The 22,707-nt window shown below is 36.3% G+C and overlaps 1 protein-coding gene across 1 annotated transcript in view; it reads right to left on the bottom strand.

The window, feature by feature from the left end:
- Window positions 1–477: 477 nt before the first annotated feature.
- The window catches only part of POLR3A (RNA polymerase III subunit A), a 37,673-nt gene continuing 15,443 nt past the window's right edge, over window positions 478–22,707 (bottom strand). Inside the window, exons 17-31 of the mRNA XM_059820920.1 lie at window positions 22,140–22,251; window positions 20,910–21,028; window positions 19,329–19,466; window positions 17,423–17,593; window positions 16,504–16,617; window positions 11,635–11,721; window positions 11,467–11,549; window positions 9,041–9,211; window positions 8,347–8,440; window positions 8,155–8,247; window positions 7,542–7,706; window positions 6,692–6,856; window positions 6,236–6,367; window positions 4,747–4,879; window positions 478–1,011 (exon numbers count right to left, since the gene is read on the bottom strand). Coding sequence (XP_059676903.1) covers window positions 863–1,011; window positions 4,747–4,879; window positions 6,236–6,367; window positions 6,692–6,856; window positions 7,542–7,706; window positions 8,155–8,247; window positions 8,347–8,440; window positions 9,041–9,211; window positions 11,467–11,549; window positions 11,635–11,721; window positions 16,504–16,617; window positions 17,423–17,593; window positions 19,329–19,466; window positions 20,910–21,028; window positions 22,140–22,251 — 1,926 coding nt within the window. The 3' untranslated portion in view covers window positions 478–862. The remainder of the gene's footprint in view (window positions 1,012–4,746; window positions 4,880–6,235; window positions 6,368–6,691; window positions 6,857–7,541; window positions 7,707–8,154; window positions 8,248–8,346; window positions 8,441–9,040; window positions 9,212–11,466; window positions 11,550–11,634; window positions 11,722–16,503; window positions 16,618–17,422; window positions 17,594–19,328; window positions 19,467–20,909; window positions 21,029–22,139; window positions 22,252–22,707) is intronic.

Here is a 22,707-nt window from a genome sequence, read left to right as displayed (position 1 = left end):
ATTTCATGGCAATGCATGAAAACAGCTTCCCTTTCTATTTCTACTTTACATATGAAAATAAAACCAGGTTGGTTCAAATGATCCTGCTCAATTAAGAAACTTTCCCAAAACTAAGACTGCTGTAAATTACAGGTTCTAGCAGTTTAACAGACGCTATACTATGAAAAGCTATTTATTATTTGTAATGTTCTTGTAACAGTCTTCTCAGAATTTAGTAGCAGCTTTACAATCTGCAGCTTCTTGCAGGTACGTCCCAAAGCAGAATCCTGGGGAGGAAAACCATTTACCGGATAACAACTTGGGATAAAAGAAAAACAATTAAAAAAACAGAAGCAAAGAGCAAATATTTCAAACACTTTCAACAGCACTCCTGAAGGGTAACTCAATATGAATTAATGAGGCTCAGTTCTAGCTTTCTGAAGTTTCTGTTCTTAACAGCTATAGACTGACCTCTGCAGCTCCTGTTGAAAGGTCATTTCCAAATGCACTCTGTGCAAACACACAGAACCCTTGCAGTTTTGGTTTTTTTAATCAAATCTGAATACACGTGTCTAACACTGAGTTAATAACAACTTCCACCCATTAACATTAACACAAAGACCTAATTCTAACACATGAAAAGTAAAATTTTATCAGCTGAAATCCACTTTAAATTTATTTCCAGTCTCTGGTGCAGAGAAGCCTCTCCTTTCAGGGTCTGTACTAACAACAGGTGGTAAACAATTGGGCAATTCTTTTGATAGTATTTCAACTTACCAATTCACAGTTACTGAGACACACAGAACTGATAATACACATTTCTTAATTTAAATGATGTTTTCTTGCTATTTCTTGTTTTGCTATCTTGTATTATGTCCAAGTGCTATGTAACAATGGGAATATGAAATTCATTATTATCAAATATCAGAGGCCTCCTAGGAGGGGTTGATTCTTTGTCTGCTTTGTGCAACAGTTTAAAAAGTCCTGTTCCAATATTCATCGGAATTCCCATGATGATGCATTCAGAAACACCTAGGAAAAAAACCCAAACATGTTGAACAACTGAAGAGTAAGGATTTACAAAACTATTTTTATTTACCCATTCTGGATGCATTGCCTACCAAATCTCCTTGCACCTCACATGTAAAGATTAAAGTGTCTTCACTAGATAAATGTTATGGTCATCAGGTCAGTATGTTATTTAGTCTGTGTTATTTAAATTCTAGGCAGGAAAAATTCAACCTAACCTAAACACCTTCTCTAGCAATGAAATAGCTTCAGAAGGTTTTTTTTTGCAGCAGACACATTCCACTCAGTGCCAATAGCAAAAGATGCAAGGCAAAGTTACTTCATGTTCATTCTCTGACTCAGTGCAAGACTTCAGTCAAATCTGGCCAAGTTCCCTTGAAACCCCTGCAACTTCCCAGTGAAAGAGGCATACATACCACTACTTTAGCTATACCACTTTTGGCATTTTCACGATTCAAAGAGTGCTTGTTCTGAATTTAAAGATTTAGTCTGTCCCAACTGTTTTTGATAGCTGTAACATTTTCACAACCATGTGCTGACACATTTATATTCCAGATCTACTGATCTATACAACTTTTCCAAAGAACGTTCCACGTAAAAAGCAAGCTATTAGATACCAGTGTTTTTTTTCCTCAGCATACTGTTATGGTCCAAATGCCACTTTTGTACATTCTCAGGAGAATAAGAATATTGTCCTTCACATAAATGTTTAAGAAAATAGCAATAAATAGCTGTACCTTGGAATGCACAAAGGACAAAAATCAATTTGTTTAAAATTCTGGCAAGATTTGATTGGTAATTTAAATGTATATGAATGAAGATTCTGTATTTTCACTCTTAGACCACTGCTGCATTTCTATTACATATTTGCCAACATTATGCATTTAAAAATCTTGTGCAAAATAGAATTCTTAGGAGTTACTATATATTTAGGCCCATTAATTTGTACAGCCCCTATATCACGCATGTTACAACAGATGAAGAAAATACTTTTCTAGCACCTAGCAGAGTAAAACTTCCCTTGTTTTGCACAATAACCTTTCAACCTGAGCCAACCACTGAACCATGGAAACTGCATTTAGATTTTGGGAATCCTTCCCTTGCAATACTTCCATGTATACAACCAGAAGCCTTTCTCCCCACCTCCTTTTTGCCTCACGGACAAAGTAATAATTTGTAGCGTATGACAGCATTCACGTATAGCAGGAAATGTTCGGACAGAACATGCCGCTCTAACAACCAAGTGCATGCTATGTTCTGCTCAGACTAGAGGCCAAATGACAATCACACAGGATGGGCGAAGATAATGATTTTGTTGATGGCAGAAGAACTGCCAGGACAGCAGACTCTGCTCTAATGACCTTCCAAGCCTCCTCCAGTGCAATGCCTTCTAACACTACCAGTTATAATCTATTGCAGAGCTAAGCATCTGGCTGACAGCTATGAACTGCTGCTCTCACTTTCAGGTGGAAGAAGCTAGATAGAGATGAAGCCAGTCATACTGCTCTTATTGCAGAGTTTATTTTTGACACTTCCCTTCCAGACCATGTCCTCACAAATGAACATCACAGCAGTGATCTGTAGCTCTCAGTTTCCACTCTTAAGTTAGAAATGAGAGTGCTGTTGGTGGCTCTTTGGGAAGGGGACAGAAAGGTAAACTGACTGTATCCCCAAGCAGTGGCTTGCAGACAGTAGCACTTCCTGCTGATCCTGCTTCCAGTGGATGCTGCTGGAACTGGATGTACTCCTTTGCTCTAGCTTCAACCCACTCTGCCCACTGAAAGGTGGCATCAGCAATTCTCAAGAGAAAATGCTTGTGTTTATGTAGGTAAAGCAGGAATCAGCTGTTCCCTATTTTCTTGGGGCGAAAAAAAGCATCTTATGAAACAAAAGGGATTCAAAGGCCACATGGTCTAAAACTACACCCACACATTCAGGGGAAGCACTGATTTGACATGCCATTTAGTTCAGCACCTATGGTTGATTTTGGGTACATACTCACTTTTCTTGGCAATTTTGATAATTTTTTCCTGCTCTGGAGATGCAAAATCATGAGTGTGTAGTAGTCTTTTCATAGCAATTCAAAGAGCTAGCTAGTGATGGCCAGATCAGGCAGCTGCACAGTACTTTTTCATACAAGCAAGCCAGTATCATCTCTTCAGTTTTGGAAGACAGACAACAATTTTCTGTTTTGTCCATTCCATTTCCTTATTTGAACTAAAACATTTATATTGAAGGCAACATGAAAAGATCTTTGGTTTCCACATTATTCAAAACAAGATTTTACCAGCTTAGAGGGGACTTTAAGAAAACATTTTCTCCTCCTTACTGTCCAGAATGGCATGAGTCTCCCATAGGAACTTGGCTTTAGTCATGGGCAAATAATAATTAAAAAATGTAAGAAAATCCCACTCATGTGGAATGCTGGACAGCCAGAAAGTGGCAGAGTTCTTAAAATACTAACTGGTAATACAAAGGTTTCTAACAGATTCCAGCGATTCAGAAAACTGTCCACAAAGCACTGTTTGAAATTGACCACGCTTTCTAAGACAACCTAGAAATACATAAAAACTAGTAAACTTTAACATAATACATTCATGTGTTTATACTTCATTAGCACCCAGAAACCCCAAAAGAGCAGTTACAGCTCCAGGGTGGTAGGCCTTACATAAACAGATGATGAAGAGGGTGAAACCTGCTTGATTTCTCCTTTTCTCTATTTAACCTACTACATAGACAATTTTTAACAAATCATTCCAAAATGTATGTAGCTTAAGGGAGAATGAAATCTGGGAGGAATGGGGGCAAAGGAGTTTAAAAAAAGAAAAATAATTTCAGTTCCAAATATCAGAGTACATGGCAGAAATGCAAAATTAAGAGACAAACAGAATGACAACAATATGAATTCTCTGTTTGGCTGTATGCACGTGTGCATGCATGCAATTATGTGCATGTATACATCTATTTTTGAACTCTTACCAGATTCTTTCATGAATTCAGTGAGAAGATGATTCAGTGGATGTTAATGAACTTAACTTTAAAACTGAAGAACAGATACATTTAAAAAGAAATTTCTCAGGACAGGGATCTTCTCTGCTCTGTTAATGAATGGAGTACTGATAAACAAGGCTTCTAATTTAAAAAACAACAACAAAAACCCCACAATTTTTATCTATTTAGATCAGAACTAACTGAAGAAGTCAAGAACTTTGCCTTTCTGTTTATTTCTAGGTACAACTGACAAATCACATAAGCAATCATTATATACGATATGATATTCACCTATGCTGAGACCTGTATACCTGAGACATACATGTCTTCCTGCTTGTTAGTAGGAATGAAAACAAAACCTAAATACTGAATGCAGTAGTGGATTCCTTAATCAGCTGTAGGTGTTGAAGATAAACTTTCACAACTGAAAAAACAGAACTACTGATAGTGGGACAAACTTCCTGATATTTCACTGAGCTATGTGGTAAGAAGTAAAACCAAATTACTGAAATTCTACTTTAAGAAACATAAAACAAATGTCCAACTGACTTCAAGATCTCTGATTGAGGTTGCAAATAAAGAAACATTCACCAAACGTCTAGGATGAAGAAGTATGGATCAGCCTCAGATCTGAAGTGACATGTAAGCTGAACAGAAAGCTTAACTAGGGCAAAAATCCAATGCTTTGAAGAGGTTTACAGATGCTGGGTAAGGACCACAAACTGCAACACAATTTGCAATACCTACCACAAACAGAATCCTTCTGTCCAAAGTAGGCAGCATCAAAGAGATGGTCTGCAGTCTTTTCAAAAGAAGCCAGCATCAACACACTTTCCTTCATTTTTGCCAGTCCAAACCTAGTAATGCCCAGCACTTCACCCTTGATTGATGGAAAAACCCAAAGAAAGACTATCACAATAGTGGCTAGAGGTCACTTATGTTTCCTAAAGAAGGAAATCAAGTGAACAACAGAAATCTAGTTTTTATTCTAACAAACAGAATAAACAAGCATTAAGTAAAAACTGTATCTACAATATAGCATCATCATCATATGCTGCTTCACAGTTAAAAATCCTGAAAGTTAATAGCTTGGTAGTAATCAATATTTAAATAAAACAGAAGTGATTATTCATACACAACAGAAGCTGTTATAAATGGTTCATAGATTATTTTTTTAAGCAAGAATATTGGAAAGATTGAAAGAAACACGGCCATGAGAAAAAACACACAATTATAAACTAGTTGCTGAGCTACAAACTTTAGTGGGGTCTGAGAGCACTATGCTGAAGCTATTGCCTATTGTCTACTGATAAATCTGACTTCAGCTAGCAGGAGATTACAGAAGATGTTAAATCTTCATTTTTTCACTCTCCAGAAAAAAAATAATTATCTTTTTAAACTAACTTGGTTTATTTCTGCCTCTGTTCCTAACAAACATCCTGATTATAACAGACTGTGCACAGAAGCACAAGTCAGAAGTACAGACAAAAAAAAGCATGCTAGGAGCCCAACAAGTGTAAAACACTGCACTCTGATGCCCTCTTCCACTATTGTGTTGCAGCTCCACACAGCCAGCCCCGGGGACTGCTGCAGCTCAGTACAACAAAGCCCTACAGTTTTGGGAGAAGTCAGAACTCCTTCATCCATTTTACCCAAATTAAACCCTTGCACTCTGGCAGGCAAAGTGGAAAATCTTACTTCACTAAGTGTACTCAAATCTAAAAAACATATTGGATGTGAAGGAAAGTAAGTCAATCAATAAAGAACAGACAGGATTTTCTACCAACAAGTTCTGGAAGACTGTTCATACTCTACATGTAATCTGATTCTATTTGTAATGTCTGAATCCTTTGACTCTTATATACAGTGCAGCTGCTATGAACCACACCCCATGTGGTTTTCTGCACAGCAAGCCCTGAATTGCATGCATGGTTACCCAAACAGTTGATTTTCCTACCACAATTTTTAGGATTCCTATTTCCAACACAGAACTATGATTCCCTACTCATTATATTGACTTTTTTCAGTCACAATAGACCTCCCCCTGCCCCCCAAGAACTAGATTAAATAAGCATTTCGTTTGATATCAAAAAACAGTATTTGGTCAGTACAACTTACAATTATTTAAACCTGTAACTGATTCCCATCTCCCTAACTCGCCTGTCTTTCTCAAACATGGTAAAATTAATTTGCATAAACAGGCCAATGTAACATTTAGAAAAAGCATAGTACAAACCTTGTAAGTCATTAGATCAGACAGCAACATAACATGTCTCCTGTCAATGCTCATACCATGGTTCACCATTGTATACTGAATCTCATTGATAATGGTTGTCCGAGCAGCTTCAATTCCTAGTGTCTTCTCTACCTACGCAAGAGATTACGTTAGATTAATGAAGAACCAAATGCTTGGAGCAAGTATATTCCTGGAACAAAGGCCATCTGATGTCAGATTAATACTCCATTTCCATTACTACCCTTTTGCATTTCTCTGTTTTAAAAGTATGTATAGAAAAAGCTTCTTAGAAGTGAACAGTGCTGCCAGTCGAATTATTCTCTTGTGTTAATGCATTGTGACAACTATTAGTGAAAACAGGCTTGATTAGATATAAAGTGCTGCATCTGAGCACAAACAAGCACTTGTAATAAAGATGCTATGGGGAAAAATCCACAGTACCCATTTGAACATTACCTCATAAGTATTGTTAGAGGATGTTTTTGTTCCTTTCACTCCGTGAGTAGCCATAACAGCTCGCAGATTATCACCTTCAACTAGAAGTTTATATTTTTCCTTTCCACTTTGTTCATCGATATGAATGACAGCTCGGGAAACCTCTGGTATACCTTGCACTACAACCTTCACAAAACAAAAAGACCTAGTAACTTTGATGTGTACAGTAATGCAGTATAAAAGGGTAACCCTTATCAGCGTTCAAACCTATTTAGAAGCTCCATTCTTTGGAGTAATTGCTCAATTAAAATATATACGAAATAAGATTTCCTGCTCTTAAATACACTAGTGCAAATGTGACATTCACACTGTACTATAAACCTTGCTCACTAACTACATTTTGTATTTTATGCCAGATATCCTCACACTCAGATTGGGGTCTCTAAACGGTGGCAGATCCACAGAAATGAAAGGGCATTCTGCCAATAATAAAGGTTTGCTTATCACTACTTTTAAAATCCAAAGTAGGCAGTCTCCTCACAGAAAGCTGCAAAAATGCCAGATACTGTCATGTGGCTCAATTCTAGATGTAGCTGGAAGAAGATATGATTATTTCATACAACTGCTGCACTCGGAATCCTTCAGTAAATGTTGTAAGGAAAGTATCGAGGCTTCAATTTTATTTATAAAAATTAGTAACGGAGGCTTAGTTTCAGCTGTAAAGTAGCAGCATTGCAATCTAAGAGTTATAGACTCAGCCCATCTTCATTGTTAATACTGACAAGAATTACTTCATCTTCCCCACCATAGAATCCCAAATTATTATTACTGTTTACTTCCCACAAAAGCATTAGACAGCCTTTGTTTTTACCTTTGGTAGTTCTTCCTTCAGGGACTGCAATACATAATACATTGAACTCTTGCTATTTTCACGAGGGGTCACACATACAACTGCTTCTCCATGGACAGCAACATCTCCAGGCTTTACTCTGAGTTTAGATATGCAAATAGAGTAGCGCACAGTCTCTGCATTCACCTGTGGCAAAAGTCATCCAGCAAACATCAGGGTATCTCAACATATATAAATCTGCTCAAATACATGCAGCAGTCTTTCAACAGAGTATAAAAAAGCAGAATGTAGAAAAAGAAACAAAAATTGTTACTCTTATAAATTGCATGAAATACTACCCTATGCTGAGGGTACTGGCCTATATGTTAACTAACGGACAGAAATAGCATCCTTGTATTTAGCAAGACACCAAGAAATGAATTTATGTTCTCTCATTTCCAAAAAAAGGAAAAATAATTCACTTTGCAAGGTAAAAAAAAAGAAAAAAAATCCAGGTGTAATGTAGCCGCAGGACATAATTTGTTTAATTTCTTTTTTTAACTTCCACTGGTCTGATTTCTGTTTCTGAGACAGGATTAACAGACCGTTTGGAACTTACCCACGGCATATTCTGCATAAGAACTGAACAACTCACCTCTAATCTCAGTAGCCTAATGCGCTCTAGAGAGAGCTTCACTAGGATGAAACAATCATCTGGGAGAAACACTTCCTCAATATATTCCGAAATCTTTAAGAGATAAGGACAAAATAGTTAACATATGAATACCCCATAGCAATTGGCTAATGTTTACATTTAAAGCATTAGAAATAATATGATTTTTCCTACCTCTCCTAATAAAGTTTTCTCAATTCTGCCTTTAACCAGACGGGCAAAATCAGGATCATCGTCTTTGTCCAACTGTGCTGTTATAATAGGGGTGCTACAAAGAATAAACACAAAAAAAAAAAACTGTTAGGAAATTGCTCAGCTAGATTACAGAGGCAATTTGAATTACAGCTTGCCTTATGGAACCTATCTCATATCTAGGGTAGTATTTAATAAAATAAAGAGACCTTCATCTTCCTTAGGTACATTAAAGAAAATTATTGTTCATGTACTTCAGGCTGGTAAAAACAAGCAAACACACAACAACTCGTGACTATTTTCATGGCGTACACTATTCTAGTATTATTTAAGTATGGCTCCATGGATACATAGGAATAGGTATGCTTCAACTACCACTAAACACCAGAAAGTTTCACAATATATGAGACACCCAATGGAATATTAAACTTAGTAAGTAACCACTTTACCTCATTTGATTTTCAGAAAAACAAAACTTTTCTCTTCTCTGGCCCTAAGTATCACTTAGTTAGACAGACATTAGATTTTTCTTGCTTGGGTATTCCATGCATTCAATGTTGTCTAATACATTACTGAGAACAGGGAAATGCTATCACGTATTGCAAATTTATCCATCAGGTTTCGCTTAGACAAAGGGGAAAAAAAACCCAAACTCAATACAAAACAACGTTAGTACCTAATAGCCTTTGAAGCATTAATGATTTCTTTGATTCTTGGCACACCCAAAGTAATGTTCATTGAAGCAACGCCAGCAAAATGGAAAGTCTTCAGAGTCATCTGTGTGCCAGGCTCACCTATACTCTGTGCACAAAGAGCTCCCACTGCAGAACCAGGCTCCATCTGTGCCCTGATAAAGAAATTATCTCATAAAAAATACAGAAAGACATAGAACTCAAGAAGGTATAAAATCCTAAGCAAGCAAAGACAGAAACTGTTCTGGTAGATATATGAGAAGTTTGTTATTTTTTTTTTTTTTTAAATAAATGAACAGGAGAGAGGGTAAAAGGTCACCAATACTCAAGACCGGCCTCATGCAAGGCAAGAAGATGCCCTGTCATACCGGCATTCCACAGATCCAGTATAACAACCATAACAGAAAACAAAATGCTTGTCTTCTTCCTCCTAAGCATCAAGCAGTAGATTCACGATTCCCCATTCAGGGAAATCCTGTAAGCTAACATTTCCAAAACTCCCCTTTATACGTTTAAGCGCAAGAGACCTTTATTAAGTCTTCTTTAAGAAATTATTACCTTTTAATCAGAGCAAAATCCAGGTATTAGTGCCTTCTTGTTTTCATCTTATTCAAAAGCCCTATACTGATGACCTACTTTCCCTTCAAGTTATGCATGTAATGGGCTTATTCCCACATTTGTCCCTTTCTAAAATTTAAGTACTTCGAGAACCGGTTGCCCTTACGAGACAAAAAATGAACACCACTCCACTACAAGATGCGATGTCAAAATGAGACGTGAGGGGTGGTTTACATTCTCCCCTACAATTTTGTTTAGATCCTGCCGTTAAGCATTCTTAAGCTTGCACAGAGTGCAATGTGATCTGCTTTTCGAGAGCAAACATAACCTCTTACAACTTAAGGTGCAATACCACTTCCTAAATCAATGTAACTTGTAGCAGCTTCTTGCATTTTCCTTGATGAACTCTTACCAAGTACAGTCACTGTCTAATAGTGATTTAGCTTGTAACATCTAAAGGAATTAATTCTGCGTGACTGTACAACAAAATTGTTTAAGTAGCGGTTATTCTCACTATTATTTGGAGATCTCTTTACATTAATTTCATATCTATCAAAAAATTGTTGAAATCTCAGCTGAGAGATTTCTCCTGGTAAAATGACAATAGTCTATAAAACAAGAACAGTCATTATAGCAATTAGATTCTTTCCAAGGATATCATCTTTCAGTTGTCAGATCAGCATAATATAGCATGCCAAAACAACCTACTACAGTAAAATAGCCAATTCATGTTCAAGAACACTCAAGACAAATGTAAGCAAGTAATCCTAATAACTGAAAGCAGAAAACTGGTAATTGCTTTAAAATAGTTATGTTGAGAATTTAACACATACATGAATTCCATAGAAAAAGAAAAAATATTAGTAAACAATTGATGCAGGTGAGCTTGAGGCCACAAAGCAGATGTCACCAATGGCTGCATGCTAATGACCAAATCCAAGTAGTCTAAGTAAATCAAACAACTCTCAATGGATAAAAAGATGAAAACATCCACACTATCACTATCTTGTTAGAGACCAAGAATAACAAGCAAAAAGCTCCTACAAGTGCATAACAGATTCAAGAACACGTTAGTAACAAGTGTGACATAACTGTTCACAGACTGTGTAGATCAAGAATAACCATCAAGATTCATATGGATTTGAAACTGATATATTCAGACATTATTTTGCATGGACTCTTTGAAGGTTTGGAACAATCTCCTGCAAGAGGGGGAGGAAGGCAATATGTCTGCCAGTAGGTGTAAAAATGTCAGTGTTTAAACAATATCCTCTCTCACTCTGAATCCTATCACTTTTGGCTTTTACCAAAATCTGCTGTCAAAACACGATCTATGGATGTAAGTAGTAAGTAGCTATAGAAGAAAACTGTGTTTACTGGTATGATTACTACTATTTCAGAAGAAAGGTGCCTAAACACAAGCAGATAGCTTTGCATGTTCAAGACATAAAATGAAATATAAAGCACTTTTTCTACAATGTAAAAGGAAACCAACCAAATTAGCAAGAGTCTTCTAATGAAAGAATCTGATGATGACTCAAGACAGAAAGGTAAAAACCTCAGGTCTGTCAGACCTCTAAAACTGTTGTACAAGACTCAACTCTGCCTTAACAAACCCACCTGCAGATGGCAATGCTTTTTTTTTTAATTTTGGCATTCTACCTTCGTCTTGCAGTGTTTATGTCATTGGGGCCACTGTTTTTCATTCTTTATTTGTATTGCATTCACAACAGAACCAACATTCATACAATAAAAACAGCTAAATACACTCCTAGATTGCAAACAAAGCAACAAACACTAAACTGGGGAGGGGGGGGTGATCAATTAAGAAAATAACAAGCTAAACACTTACCTCATGTATTTGTCCCTACAAGTCTCTAGAAACTTCTCTAGTTGTGTTGGAGTAATCCTATCCAACTGATATAAAACTCGTGGCTGAAAAGAGAATAGAACAGTTGGAAAAGCAATAGCTTATGAAGATTGAAAATAACTACGTAATTACCGCCTTGAAACTATTTACCTCTGTTGTGCCATTGTCATTAATGCCATACTTGTCCCTAGTTTTTTTTATCTTCTCAGAAACACCTTTGATGAATTTTTTAATTTCCTGAAAATACATTAAAACAACAGTAAACAAAGACATGGTCTTCATATTGAAGTCTTCAGCAGTAAATTATTTGCTTAGAGCTCCAAACGGAATGTTTACAATAATAAATTAACAATGCACAATATGAAGAGAGGAACATCAAAACTTAGACACACACATACACTAGAATTTAGCAAACCAGATTCACTCTTGTGTAACCACAAATTAGTACCAGTCCCTGAGGAATATGGGCCATGCTGAATAAAAGCATCCTTCCTGACCACATACTGAAGAGATCTGACTTCGGTTGATCCTTCCTTCCTACCCACCACTTACCGAAACTGCTTATATCATCAAAAAAAAAAAAAAAAAAAACACCAAACCACCAACAAAAAGCCCCCCTCAAAATTCTTCTTTTCTGAGTATACTGACACAAACACATGCTCACTCATTTCTCAGTATTCAAAATAAGTCAAAGGAAAGACTGTGGCAAGAGAAGAAGTATATAAAGGACACCTGCTGGATAGATTTCAGAGACTCAAGATGTGCTTTATTTGAGGGGAAAAAAACCCTCAAAATTGTTATATACATGTCAGTCTCTACCTAACCTAGTTCAAATAACTTCTCTATGCTGTGGAGAGGTCTTGCAGATAATTGCATTTAACACGTAGTACTACCTAAGCCTTGCATTCTCTTACCAGGCTTACCCAAAAGTAGTTCTAGCAGTCTTTACTGGAACATAAATTGAAACAATACTGTTAGAAAAATATCCAACATTTCTATGAAGTATCATTTGGGCATTACGTTTTGGATATAGATATGCACACTAGAAGTCATGAAATATTAGGTCCATGATTAAACTCTTCCATAAAGGTGGACTCGGTGCAAGTCATTACCATAACATGGAGTTATCAGAAACAAAATATAAACAACAAGCAAGAGGAAATCCTTCCCATCTACTTCAACAACGATTTAAGAAACCCTCTGTGAAGAAGCAAATAGTTTGATTTTTAGAGTCCTTTTAAACACCTTCCACCCCATTAGTCCTGCCTGACAACCAGGATGATGATTATACAACATCACCTCTTCTTCACTCATTACTGGACTCCTTCCAACCACTGCAGTAGCCAGGCACTGAAAAGTACTTGCAAAATTGAGTAAATATTTGAGTGAATGCCTTTTTTATTTTTTTTAACAACTGAATTAAATCATTATTAAAACACTTCCAGAATCCTCAGATTCTCAAAATAACAACAGGTTGTTGTTATTCAAGGTATTTTCAGACAGCACATCATTTTCTGTGAATACTAGAAAAAAGTTCAAATGGAAGAACTGACAACACAAGTGTGCTGCTGGAATGGATGCTTCAAGTTGTTTCCCCACTTGGATGACAACAGAATGCTTTCATACATTTCTGCCCCTTTTGCCCTACAGTAAGTCATATTAATTCAAGAATGAAGTATTTTGCCATTTTAAAGGTTATTGACACTGAAAGCTTTGCATAAAAGTGGTAATTTGATTTATTTGCTAAAATAAGTGTTAAGCAATAATGTGGTATCAGAAAAATTAATCTTTTTACTACAGGTGCATAAAAAAAGGAATATTGCAGGACTTCCAGAAGATCATCCTGAACATTTGATCCAGAGGAAAAAAAAAAGAATCCAATAAGGAGAGACTTTAAAAGTAATTCTATTTTGAAAGATGCTTCTTTTGTGGAGGGGCAGGAATGGGAGGAAGGCAGAAGGTGTAACACTAACTTTTCCGTCCAGAACACTGAAGACTAAGTTCTCTTAATTTTTCACCTGCTCACATAAAACCAGGGGACAGTAATAATAACCACACCACTACCAACTCCTCAAAAGAAGTTGTCATGCTGGCTGAAAAATTGGTCATGTGGTCATATGGAGGAAGTCCACACAACAGGGCAGACTTAAGACCAAAACAGCATAGGACTGCAAATAGCATTATGGCAAAATATTTATTGTCAACTTTTTCCTCTTTGACAGTCCCTGAGTTCCAAAATACTTTTAAAAGAAAAAAAACTCCAACACAGTAAATCAACTGTTATATATCATTCTGAATTGTAAAAATAAGGTATTCAAATGCTACATTATTTCCATACGCTAGAGCCAAAAAAGGTGAGAAATAAAAGATAAATCTCTGAAGACATTTATTTTTCTTTGTCAGAAGTTTCATTCATGCACAAGAACTAAAAGAGGAAATGACCTATTCCTCTCAACTTTCAAATATCTGTTGGCAGTTTATCCAAACTATGGATTAATTTATGCTACAAATAGAATGAAAATGTAGCTTACTCTTTGCTGAGCCTGTCTGTCTCTATGGACTTATCTTCAGTGCAACACTGTCCTCTATGAGCACAGCTATGTAACTTCCACAGCAAGCTCAAGAAACCATTGGTTCTTTCACATCCTCTAAACCTATAAAGTCTTTTAGTCTGGACCTGTTTAACAAAAAGGCACCAAACTGACTCAGTAAGCTCTGGCTCAACATGGGCCTTGTCAGCTCCTACATCACCGACGTTTAGTCAAAAGAGCAGTCCAGGGTATAAAGCCTAATTACCCAGGTGTTTGCGTCACGTTTCCCAGCACTTAAGCTAGTGGGATCATTTATATACGTGAAGCACTGCTCATGTAAGAATCCTCATAGTTAAGAAGCCCACTGAAACACAGAGTGGTACAGACAATGGCACAAGATTCAGCAATAATCCATTCACGTCCAGGCAGGCCCATTAGGTCAGCTTTACCTATGCCAGCACCGACTGGCTGTGTGCTCAGCCTTTTCCATGTTTGCACCACACTCCCCAGTACTCATAATTCTATCATCTCCAAAAAAACACAGAAAAATGATGGATTTTTTTTTTTTTATTGTGAGGGTTTCTAAAGATTTTCCCAATTTCAGTAAGAAGAAAACAAATACTTCCCTTCACCTCTATCTTAATATACTCAAATCCGTTAAAATATTAACACAATTGAAACTGTGCCAGCCAACAATCTGCTTTTTCATCAGTTGAATTCCCTCCAGTGAGGGCAGAGTGCATGCAGAATGAACGCTAGTCTGTTTGAAAAAGGCTATTTAGACATACTGTTTTCTGGACAAAAGTGTATAAGCCCATTATAGGAACCACTTGGTAAAATAACAGCAGTAAGAAATATCTCTTTTCTGGAAGGGAAAAGTGGAGGAAGGGATAGGAACACATCAGAAAAAAACGCTAATATCTCTGAAGGTTGAAAGAATAACTTTTCGAAAGGAAAGGAATGTAGTAAAAGAAAGCTTCCTCAAATACTCAAAATCCACAAATTTAACTATGGGGATTAATTCATGTGTCATGGTTTTCACCATTAAAAAGGAATTGGGTAAATTATTGTGATGAACACCTACATTATAATTCAACAAGCAGTAATGCATATATGCTAATCAGTTACTTTAGCACTATACACACATCTTTAGCTAAAAAGCACTAACATTAATGCTCACACAGTGCACACACATGCTACAATTACCTCATTATATTTTTCATAACCTGTCTCAGTTAATGTCTTCAAGGATGAACAGAAAAAAAAGAAAAGGAAAGAAGACAATGTAACAGTATCTAAAACTTAAAAATCTTAAGTTAAACTAATTACCATTAAGGTGATGTAGCCATATCTGTGCTTCTGAAATTAACAACAATTATTTAGATTTTCCTGATACGACTAAAAATACATACACCTCAAAGAACAGCTTAATCTCCAAACTTTAATATTAGTATATGGCATTTTTTTTCCTTCAGAGATGCAGTTAAGATTTACAGCATATTTCAAGTATGGATATGATTATTTTTTCAACTCTGCTCAAGCAACGGAATTGCAAATCAGGTTTATAAACAACTGATTACTAGTTTTGTCACCTTCTGCTCTGAAGCACTCTGATCTATTAAAAAGAAACCCTTCAAAAGCAGGTCACTAAATGCATGTTGTTCTCATCACTGCTAGTCATCAGAAGGTTCATCAAGGTAACAGCTTTACATGTCCACAGGCAAGTTAATTCTACAGTTTTTATCACTGTCTCCCAAAGTAGTCGTAGTGTGGCTGCTCTCATAAATATTAAGATTGCTTAATGCTCTTTCAAACAAATTGACTTTTACAATTCAGAGTGCAGTAGTCATGTGAACATTCACTCATCCTTAGAAGATATGCAAGTACTCCCCAGAAGATAAGCCCTGTCCAGCAAAGCACTTCACATGACACGAGATTTGGCTGGGTTAGTATCATAAGAAAGCAAGGTAAATACGTGTAAGTGTATAGCTGGTGTTTCTATTACAGGAAAACAAGCAAATGAGTAAAAACAGTTATTCAGAAAATTGATAACATCAAAACATATGCATAGTAATGGAGTATAAGACTCAGTCCTAGTGGTTTCTTACATAAAGTCAGTAAGCATTATTTCATTTCTGACATCCCAGGGGAAGCACAGAATTCCAGTACCAACTTGCTATGGAAAGAAATTCCAGCAAGATATCTCAGATCAGCGGCACCTTCTACTCGAAAATCACTAGATTTTTCTCTCATTTCTAATATTCCTGAGGTGAATGTGAACAACTACCATAATAAGAATTAGAATTACTAGTCCTACCTCCCCGCCCCCTAAACGTACAGAAATGTATTACTGAACAAACTACTATTCCTACTACTAACGCATAAAATCCAGCCATTGCTCCTACAGATTCGTAAGACCATTTTATTTCATTGCCTTACTTTATAAGGAAAAGTTAATCACCATGTTATAAGGAAGTGAGATAATTACCTGCAGAAAACTGTCTCGGCAGCAAAGAAATTCATTCTTCTTCATGATGGACTCGGATGTTAACACCAATTCATTTTTACTAAGGGCTGGTTCACTTCGGCATGGATATACAGCCTTAAGAGGAAAAAAATTACTTCTTCACATCAAACATATGCACAAAAACTTCATTGTAAAGACACAGAATATAGATACATACAATTGATTAACAACATTCTTTAGTTTTGGTCGAGGTTTTTTTCAGTTTTTTTACTATATAACACCAAACTATTGTGAAGAGAAGATACACACACACTTCTACTTATGTAAATCTGAAGGTATATACACACACCTTTCTAATTCTGTCAATTTATTACACTCACATTACAGAAATCTGAACAGTTATTTCAGCAAAAGTCTTTTATCTTTGTTGGGGGGGCTGGGGGAGGAAGAACAGCCAACCAACAAACAAACCACAAAACCAAAACCAAACAATACCTTTCTTCAAACATCATATTATGTCCAGAGTTATTCAACAACACATCAGGCCTCTGACTTAAGAAGCAGTTCAACACGAAGAACATGCATGTCTTGACTTAATAAGGAATTACTTTGTGTAATTTAAGTCCAATCTAGAAGCCCACTAAGCCAGTAGTAATTTATCTAGGGAGTTGGGTATTAGGCTCTAGAACTATGTCTAAGCACAGAAGGAAATTCTATTTTTCACAGCTTATACACAGTTTGGTCCTAGTTGCTCTGTTCTAATGTAAAAAATACCTATAACTCTTCGTATACACATGCTGAAAGACTGACCAGGACCACTCAGAAAGGCAATTTAGAAATAAGTACTTCAACTGAAACAATTCTCCCCATAATTTACTACTTCCTCCTACATGCTTAATAGTCTTTTAACACTTCCAACAAAGATTTCAGTAATCCTCACCCTGATATTGTCTAGAACTCGCTTGAATTCCAGCGGTTCATCCTTTCCTTCCATGGCTGCAGGATCCAAGCCATCTCCTCCATAAATAAACTGTATAATGTCACCGGTAGAACTTCTGACTGTCAAATCATACTGTGAGCAAAGATCTTCAAGTGATTTTACCAGCCGCCTCTGAAGGGGGGAAAAAAAAAGTGCGAGTAAAGGAAATGGGATGTTTTTAAAAATAGCTGTTGATTGGGGTTACAAGAAGTATAGAAACTGGACTCAGGAAATAAATCCAACACAGTGATTAGCAGGCATGAAAACCTATTTTAAGTTATACATTATCCCTAGGGCTTTACTGTACATTCCCCAGAACATGAAAGCCAACAGTAACAAAATTCAAAGCAACAACACAATTCTCCACATTTAGAAATTCCATCATATAGGAAACCTAATGCAAAGCTGCAAGAACCTATTATAGTCTGAGGAATTTGGGCTTTTTTTGACAGAATATTCATGTTCTTCCAATCACGTTTATTTCTCAAGGGATACAACATTTTTTGCATATGGAAGCGAAACCAGTCAACTATTATTTTCACTGACAAAAACCAAAGAGCTCATCTGTCAAAGCCAGTAGGTGCCATTTTTCTATCAGTGTTAGCTCCTTCTCTGTCTTGGGTTTGCATGGCTAGGTTTTGGTAATAGGGGGCTACAGGGGGGGCTTCTGTGAAAAGCTGCTAGAAGCTTCCCTTATGTCCAATGGAGCCAACACCAGCTGGCTCCAAGAGGGACCTGCCGCTGGCCAAGGCTGAGCCCATCAGTGATGGTGGTAGCAGGTAGTGGCTATGTTTTTACTTGAAAGATGGACTTCATTGTTCTATGGAAGTAAATTAGCTCACTAAAGAATATAAATTGGTAATTTTTTTTCACTGAGAAGGAAAAAGATCAGATGAAATACATAAGATTATTATTTTTTTTAATTCAAAAGTCCAAGTGCTACAATTTATTCATGCAGGGTGAAAGTTGATAAGGGAAAATATTTTTCAGGTTGCTTATTATATTTATATATATTTGTATATACTTACACACATGCAAACATTATTCTGTTACTTTGGGAGACAAATGGTCTAATTAGTCACCCACCCCAAAAGGGAATTGATTTCAGTCTTTGTAGAGTTACTTGCACAACTCTGAACATGTCCCCAGCCCTGAATTATCTTAGCTTTTCTACTGCCTGTTACACTAGAAAGAGGATTACACTTAAAATACTACTTAAGTATTTTCACTGAAGTCTTAAGACAGCTCATAATAGAAAGAAGCTTTGTTGGACAGTCATTTATTTTCACAGGAGATACAGCCAAAGACACTAACACCTTACAGAACTTGAAGTCCAAGTCTATATGGCCAAGGTACCTGTTACGTAAAGAGGACAGATACCGAAAGGGAGCTTTAGCCATATTTCTGTCATCCAGACAGTATTTTTTCAAATACCCAAACTAAGGATTTCTGTTTTCTGTTTCTCATTGTTGAAATACCGTATCTGAAAAAGCACTCACAACTCAAATCTATGTTATAATGTATGGACCAGACTTCCATCATTTACATGGGTTTTAGGAACACACACTACATAAAAAGTAGTCCTCAATAATTCCATACAAGAAGGGTTTTTATCACCCATATTCAAGAGAAAACAGCTTAATACAGCATGTTACTGTACCATTGCCTGAGGTCTGGTTTACAAACCTCCCGTCTACTGGAGAATAGTGCAAAGTCATGTATTTCACAGTATAAATTACTCTCTGTTACATCAAAAAAACCCCACACACAATGTATGCACTTCTCCCCCACCTCTCACATCAGCACGCACATAAGAAATATCCTCCTTTTGCAAGACTGATAAAACACCCGCTCCACTGACAGTTACCTGCATATATCCAGTTTCGGCTGTTTTTACAGCTGTGTCAACCAGACCTTCTCGACCAGCCATTGTATGAAAAAAAAATTCAGTGGGAGTCAACCCTGAATAGAAGCTATTAGCAACAAAGCCTTTTGCTGCTGGGAGCTACAGAGAAAAGTGGGAAAAAACAGTTAAAATGCAATGGACATTCTGTATGCATGTTACAGGAAAACACATCAGATGTCATCTAAATTCTTTCAGATAGTTAGCCAGTACATACACAAACACAGAGCGATCATCTCGGCTGCATTTAGATTTGAAGTTCAATGTTTGAATTTTAGATCTGAATAAAGGCTTCAAAACCCTTGCCTAGTTCTTCCAAACTGATCTAACAGTCTTTCTTCCTCCTCCTACAAGCCTTGCCATGCTTCTAGCCATTCCTTGCAAACAGTACATCAACTTCTAACACTTTGGCCTCCCTTAAAGTTGCAAAAATTGAAAAGGCTATAAGAACGTTCATTTTGCAATAGTATAGCAAAGGTATTTGCAGTGCTGAAGACTAAGGAATCCAGAAAAATATGACTGGAGGTATGTACATAACTAATTCTTTTGAATGGTTTGCTCTCACCTCTGAGAAGAGTTCTTGCCAATGAACTTCATGCAGGCACTTCTTCAAATCAAATAAAACCAAACTGCCTCACATAAACAAGGTATAGGCTACAAAGGGGTTCATCTTAGAAGATAAGTTTTTGTTGTTCTTTAACAGGTAGTGCTTTCTAAATCAGTAAAAAAGCTGGAGTTAAATTTTAACTTTCACCTTCTCATCTAATCCATGAAGTATTTTTTCTTCTTTAATTTATTCAGAAAAGAAAAGATTTTACGTTACAGAACTCAGAAGTTGAAATTTGGACATTTAGTGACAAATGCAAGTGTCATGGCTACCATCTGACACTTGAATTATCTGACTAACACACTAACAAGATTGATAGCTGGTACCTAGAACCTTCTCTATTGACCACTAGATTTCAGATAGCAGTTTTAAAAAAAAAAAATCAATCTCGCTGAATTGTATTAACAAGTGCATGTGACTCCTTACTGCTTCATGTAGAACAGAACTCAAACACAGAACGTTCAGAGTAGCCCATGATATCTATCCTAGTGGAAAAAAAAAGAAACGCAGACTCCAGAATGGTTTATCTGGCATGTTTCATCTGTCTAAAGATACAACACACACAGAGCAGTTGTCCTGAAAAGTCTTAGTGCAGTGAAACATAATGCAAACTGTTTTTAGGACTCTCAAGAGAATGAAAAATGTATCAACAGACATGAGGTAATTAATTAAACTAATTTAATTAAATTCATTTAATTTTACTAAATTAGAAGGTCTAAGCATGGCTTAGCTGTAAAAATTCAAGCTAACTAGACATCCTATGGCAATTCACAACACTACTGTTGACTCCCAAATCACATTCAAAACATTTTACATTCACCATACGTGATCCTTGTCCTTCACCATGTCATCACATCCTATCATGCATCCTTCTTAAAATGGTTTAAGGTAATTTGTTTTACTTTTCTTTACAGTGTCTTGTAAACATACAGAATTACCTTAGAATGCTTCTCAAAGTGAGGCAAGGATCTGTTCTCAAATCCGTCAGGAACTCGGGACCCACTGATAGCCTGCTGACCTACACAAGCAATCATCTGGGATATATTAATGAAGGAGCCTGAAAAGAAAGAAAAACAAAAATCTCATTCACAAATGAGCAATATCACTGCTCCTCTGGATGAGCTATCTTCACTTCTACGAAGATCTATTATTTACCTTCATAATTCGTCAAAAATGCACTTACAGTTGCAACAGTTAAAGAAGCTTTTCAGTTACTTGTCCTGTTCATTTCAGCATTTATGCAGAGAATGACAACTAAGTTAGTCTATGATATAGCTAACAACTCCTTTTAAAATTCTTTTCTTTGTTTCATAGACATTCATGCCACCACTATTTGACAACAGTCCTTGTATTATCCTGTTTTGTATTATGGATTGCGTTCTATACAACTCATGATCCTAACCTACATATTTTGCTTCACAATTTCTTCAATAAACATATTATAATGTACTTTTCATGAAGGGTTCAGTGTCTACCAAGATCCCTAGAACAAATTAAGTCCTAGAGAATTAAGTCACTAACTCAGAAATTTTATTTGCTGAACATGTTTGCAAACAATGCTTCTCCCCCACACTTATACACTTAACATATCCTTCTTCTTAGATTTCAGTATTTCTTTAGAAATACAAAATGTTACCCTGAGGCTTTCCACAATTTATTAGAGACAGACAAAAAAGGCAAAGGGCTAAGTGATTTCTTCAAATTCTTACAGGAAACAAAGGAAAGCTCAGATAAGAATTTGAGTATAAAACAAATACTTACTACACAGGTGGTACTTCAGATACAAAGCAGTGAAGACAGCTGAAATAATAGTTCTAATTCTTAATATATCATTTCCAGTTAATTTTTGTATGTGATATAGATACTTGAAGTCAGAAATGCAACTGAAAACTGATCAATTAATTCAAGTCTTAAGAACATCTAAAGTTCCAATAGGATGTTTTTCAACTTATACTAAAAATTTAAAGATACAAAAACTAGCACATCAGTTGGATTTTAATTAACTATATCCAATCTCTACTTACTGAGAAGAGTCATTTCAAATCTATACGACACGAATTTAATACTTGCACAACTGACTGTATAGAACAAGCTATAAAGACAGAACAAGTAATTTTGAGAACAGTGGTGGAGTGAGCAATCTACTTCCAAAATTTAGCTATCCCTACCTTTAGAACCACAGAGAGCCATGATAAGGGGACTGTTGCTCTTGTCCAGTTCCCTGAGACAGGCACTGCCAGCGTGATCTCTAATAACAGAGAGTTCTTTAAGGATTAATGCCTGAAATACAAGATTTCAGAGATACAGCATTCATTAAAAATACCATACACTAACAGTACTCTATCACTTGCCAGCAATACCTTCAGTAGTCAAAGGGAATTAAAAATACAATAAAAATAAAGAAACCTAGATGTTGCTTTGGGTAAAACAAGTTTAACTTTTAGGTTGCATAACTTCCCAGTTTGCTGCATAAAAAAATCTTTGTTGGGATAAGACAGAGGTAGCCAGTGACATCACAACATCTTTTGTCAGCAGCATCAACTTAAGTGAAACTGAGCATTGAACTAAGCTCTAAGTCTCGTGGTGCTACGCGAAAGATTACCACAAAAAAAAAAAAAAAAAGATATATTTTTGGACTTCTTTCAGAGCGTACAATGCTGATATCTCCAATTGTTAAGAACATAACAACTGTATCAAAAAAACATACTAGGACATACACAGGTGTCTGAAAAGAGT

The sequence above is a fragment of the Gavia stellata genome, chromosome 9 (genome assembly GCF_030936135.1).
Source record: "Gavia stellata isolate bGavSte3 chromosome 9, bGavSte3.hap2, whole genome shotgun sequence".
Taxonomy (NCBI): Eukaryota; Metazoa; Chordata; class Aves; order Gaviiformes; family Gaviidae; genus Gavia; species Gavia stellata.
The sequence above is the reverse complement of the archived record's forward strand: the minus strand, read 5'-3'. Positions and strand labels throughout refer to the sequence as shown.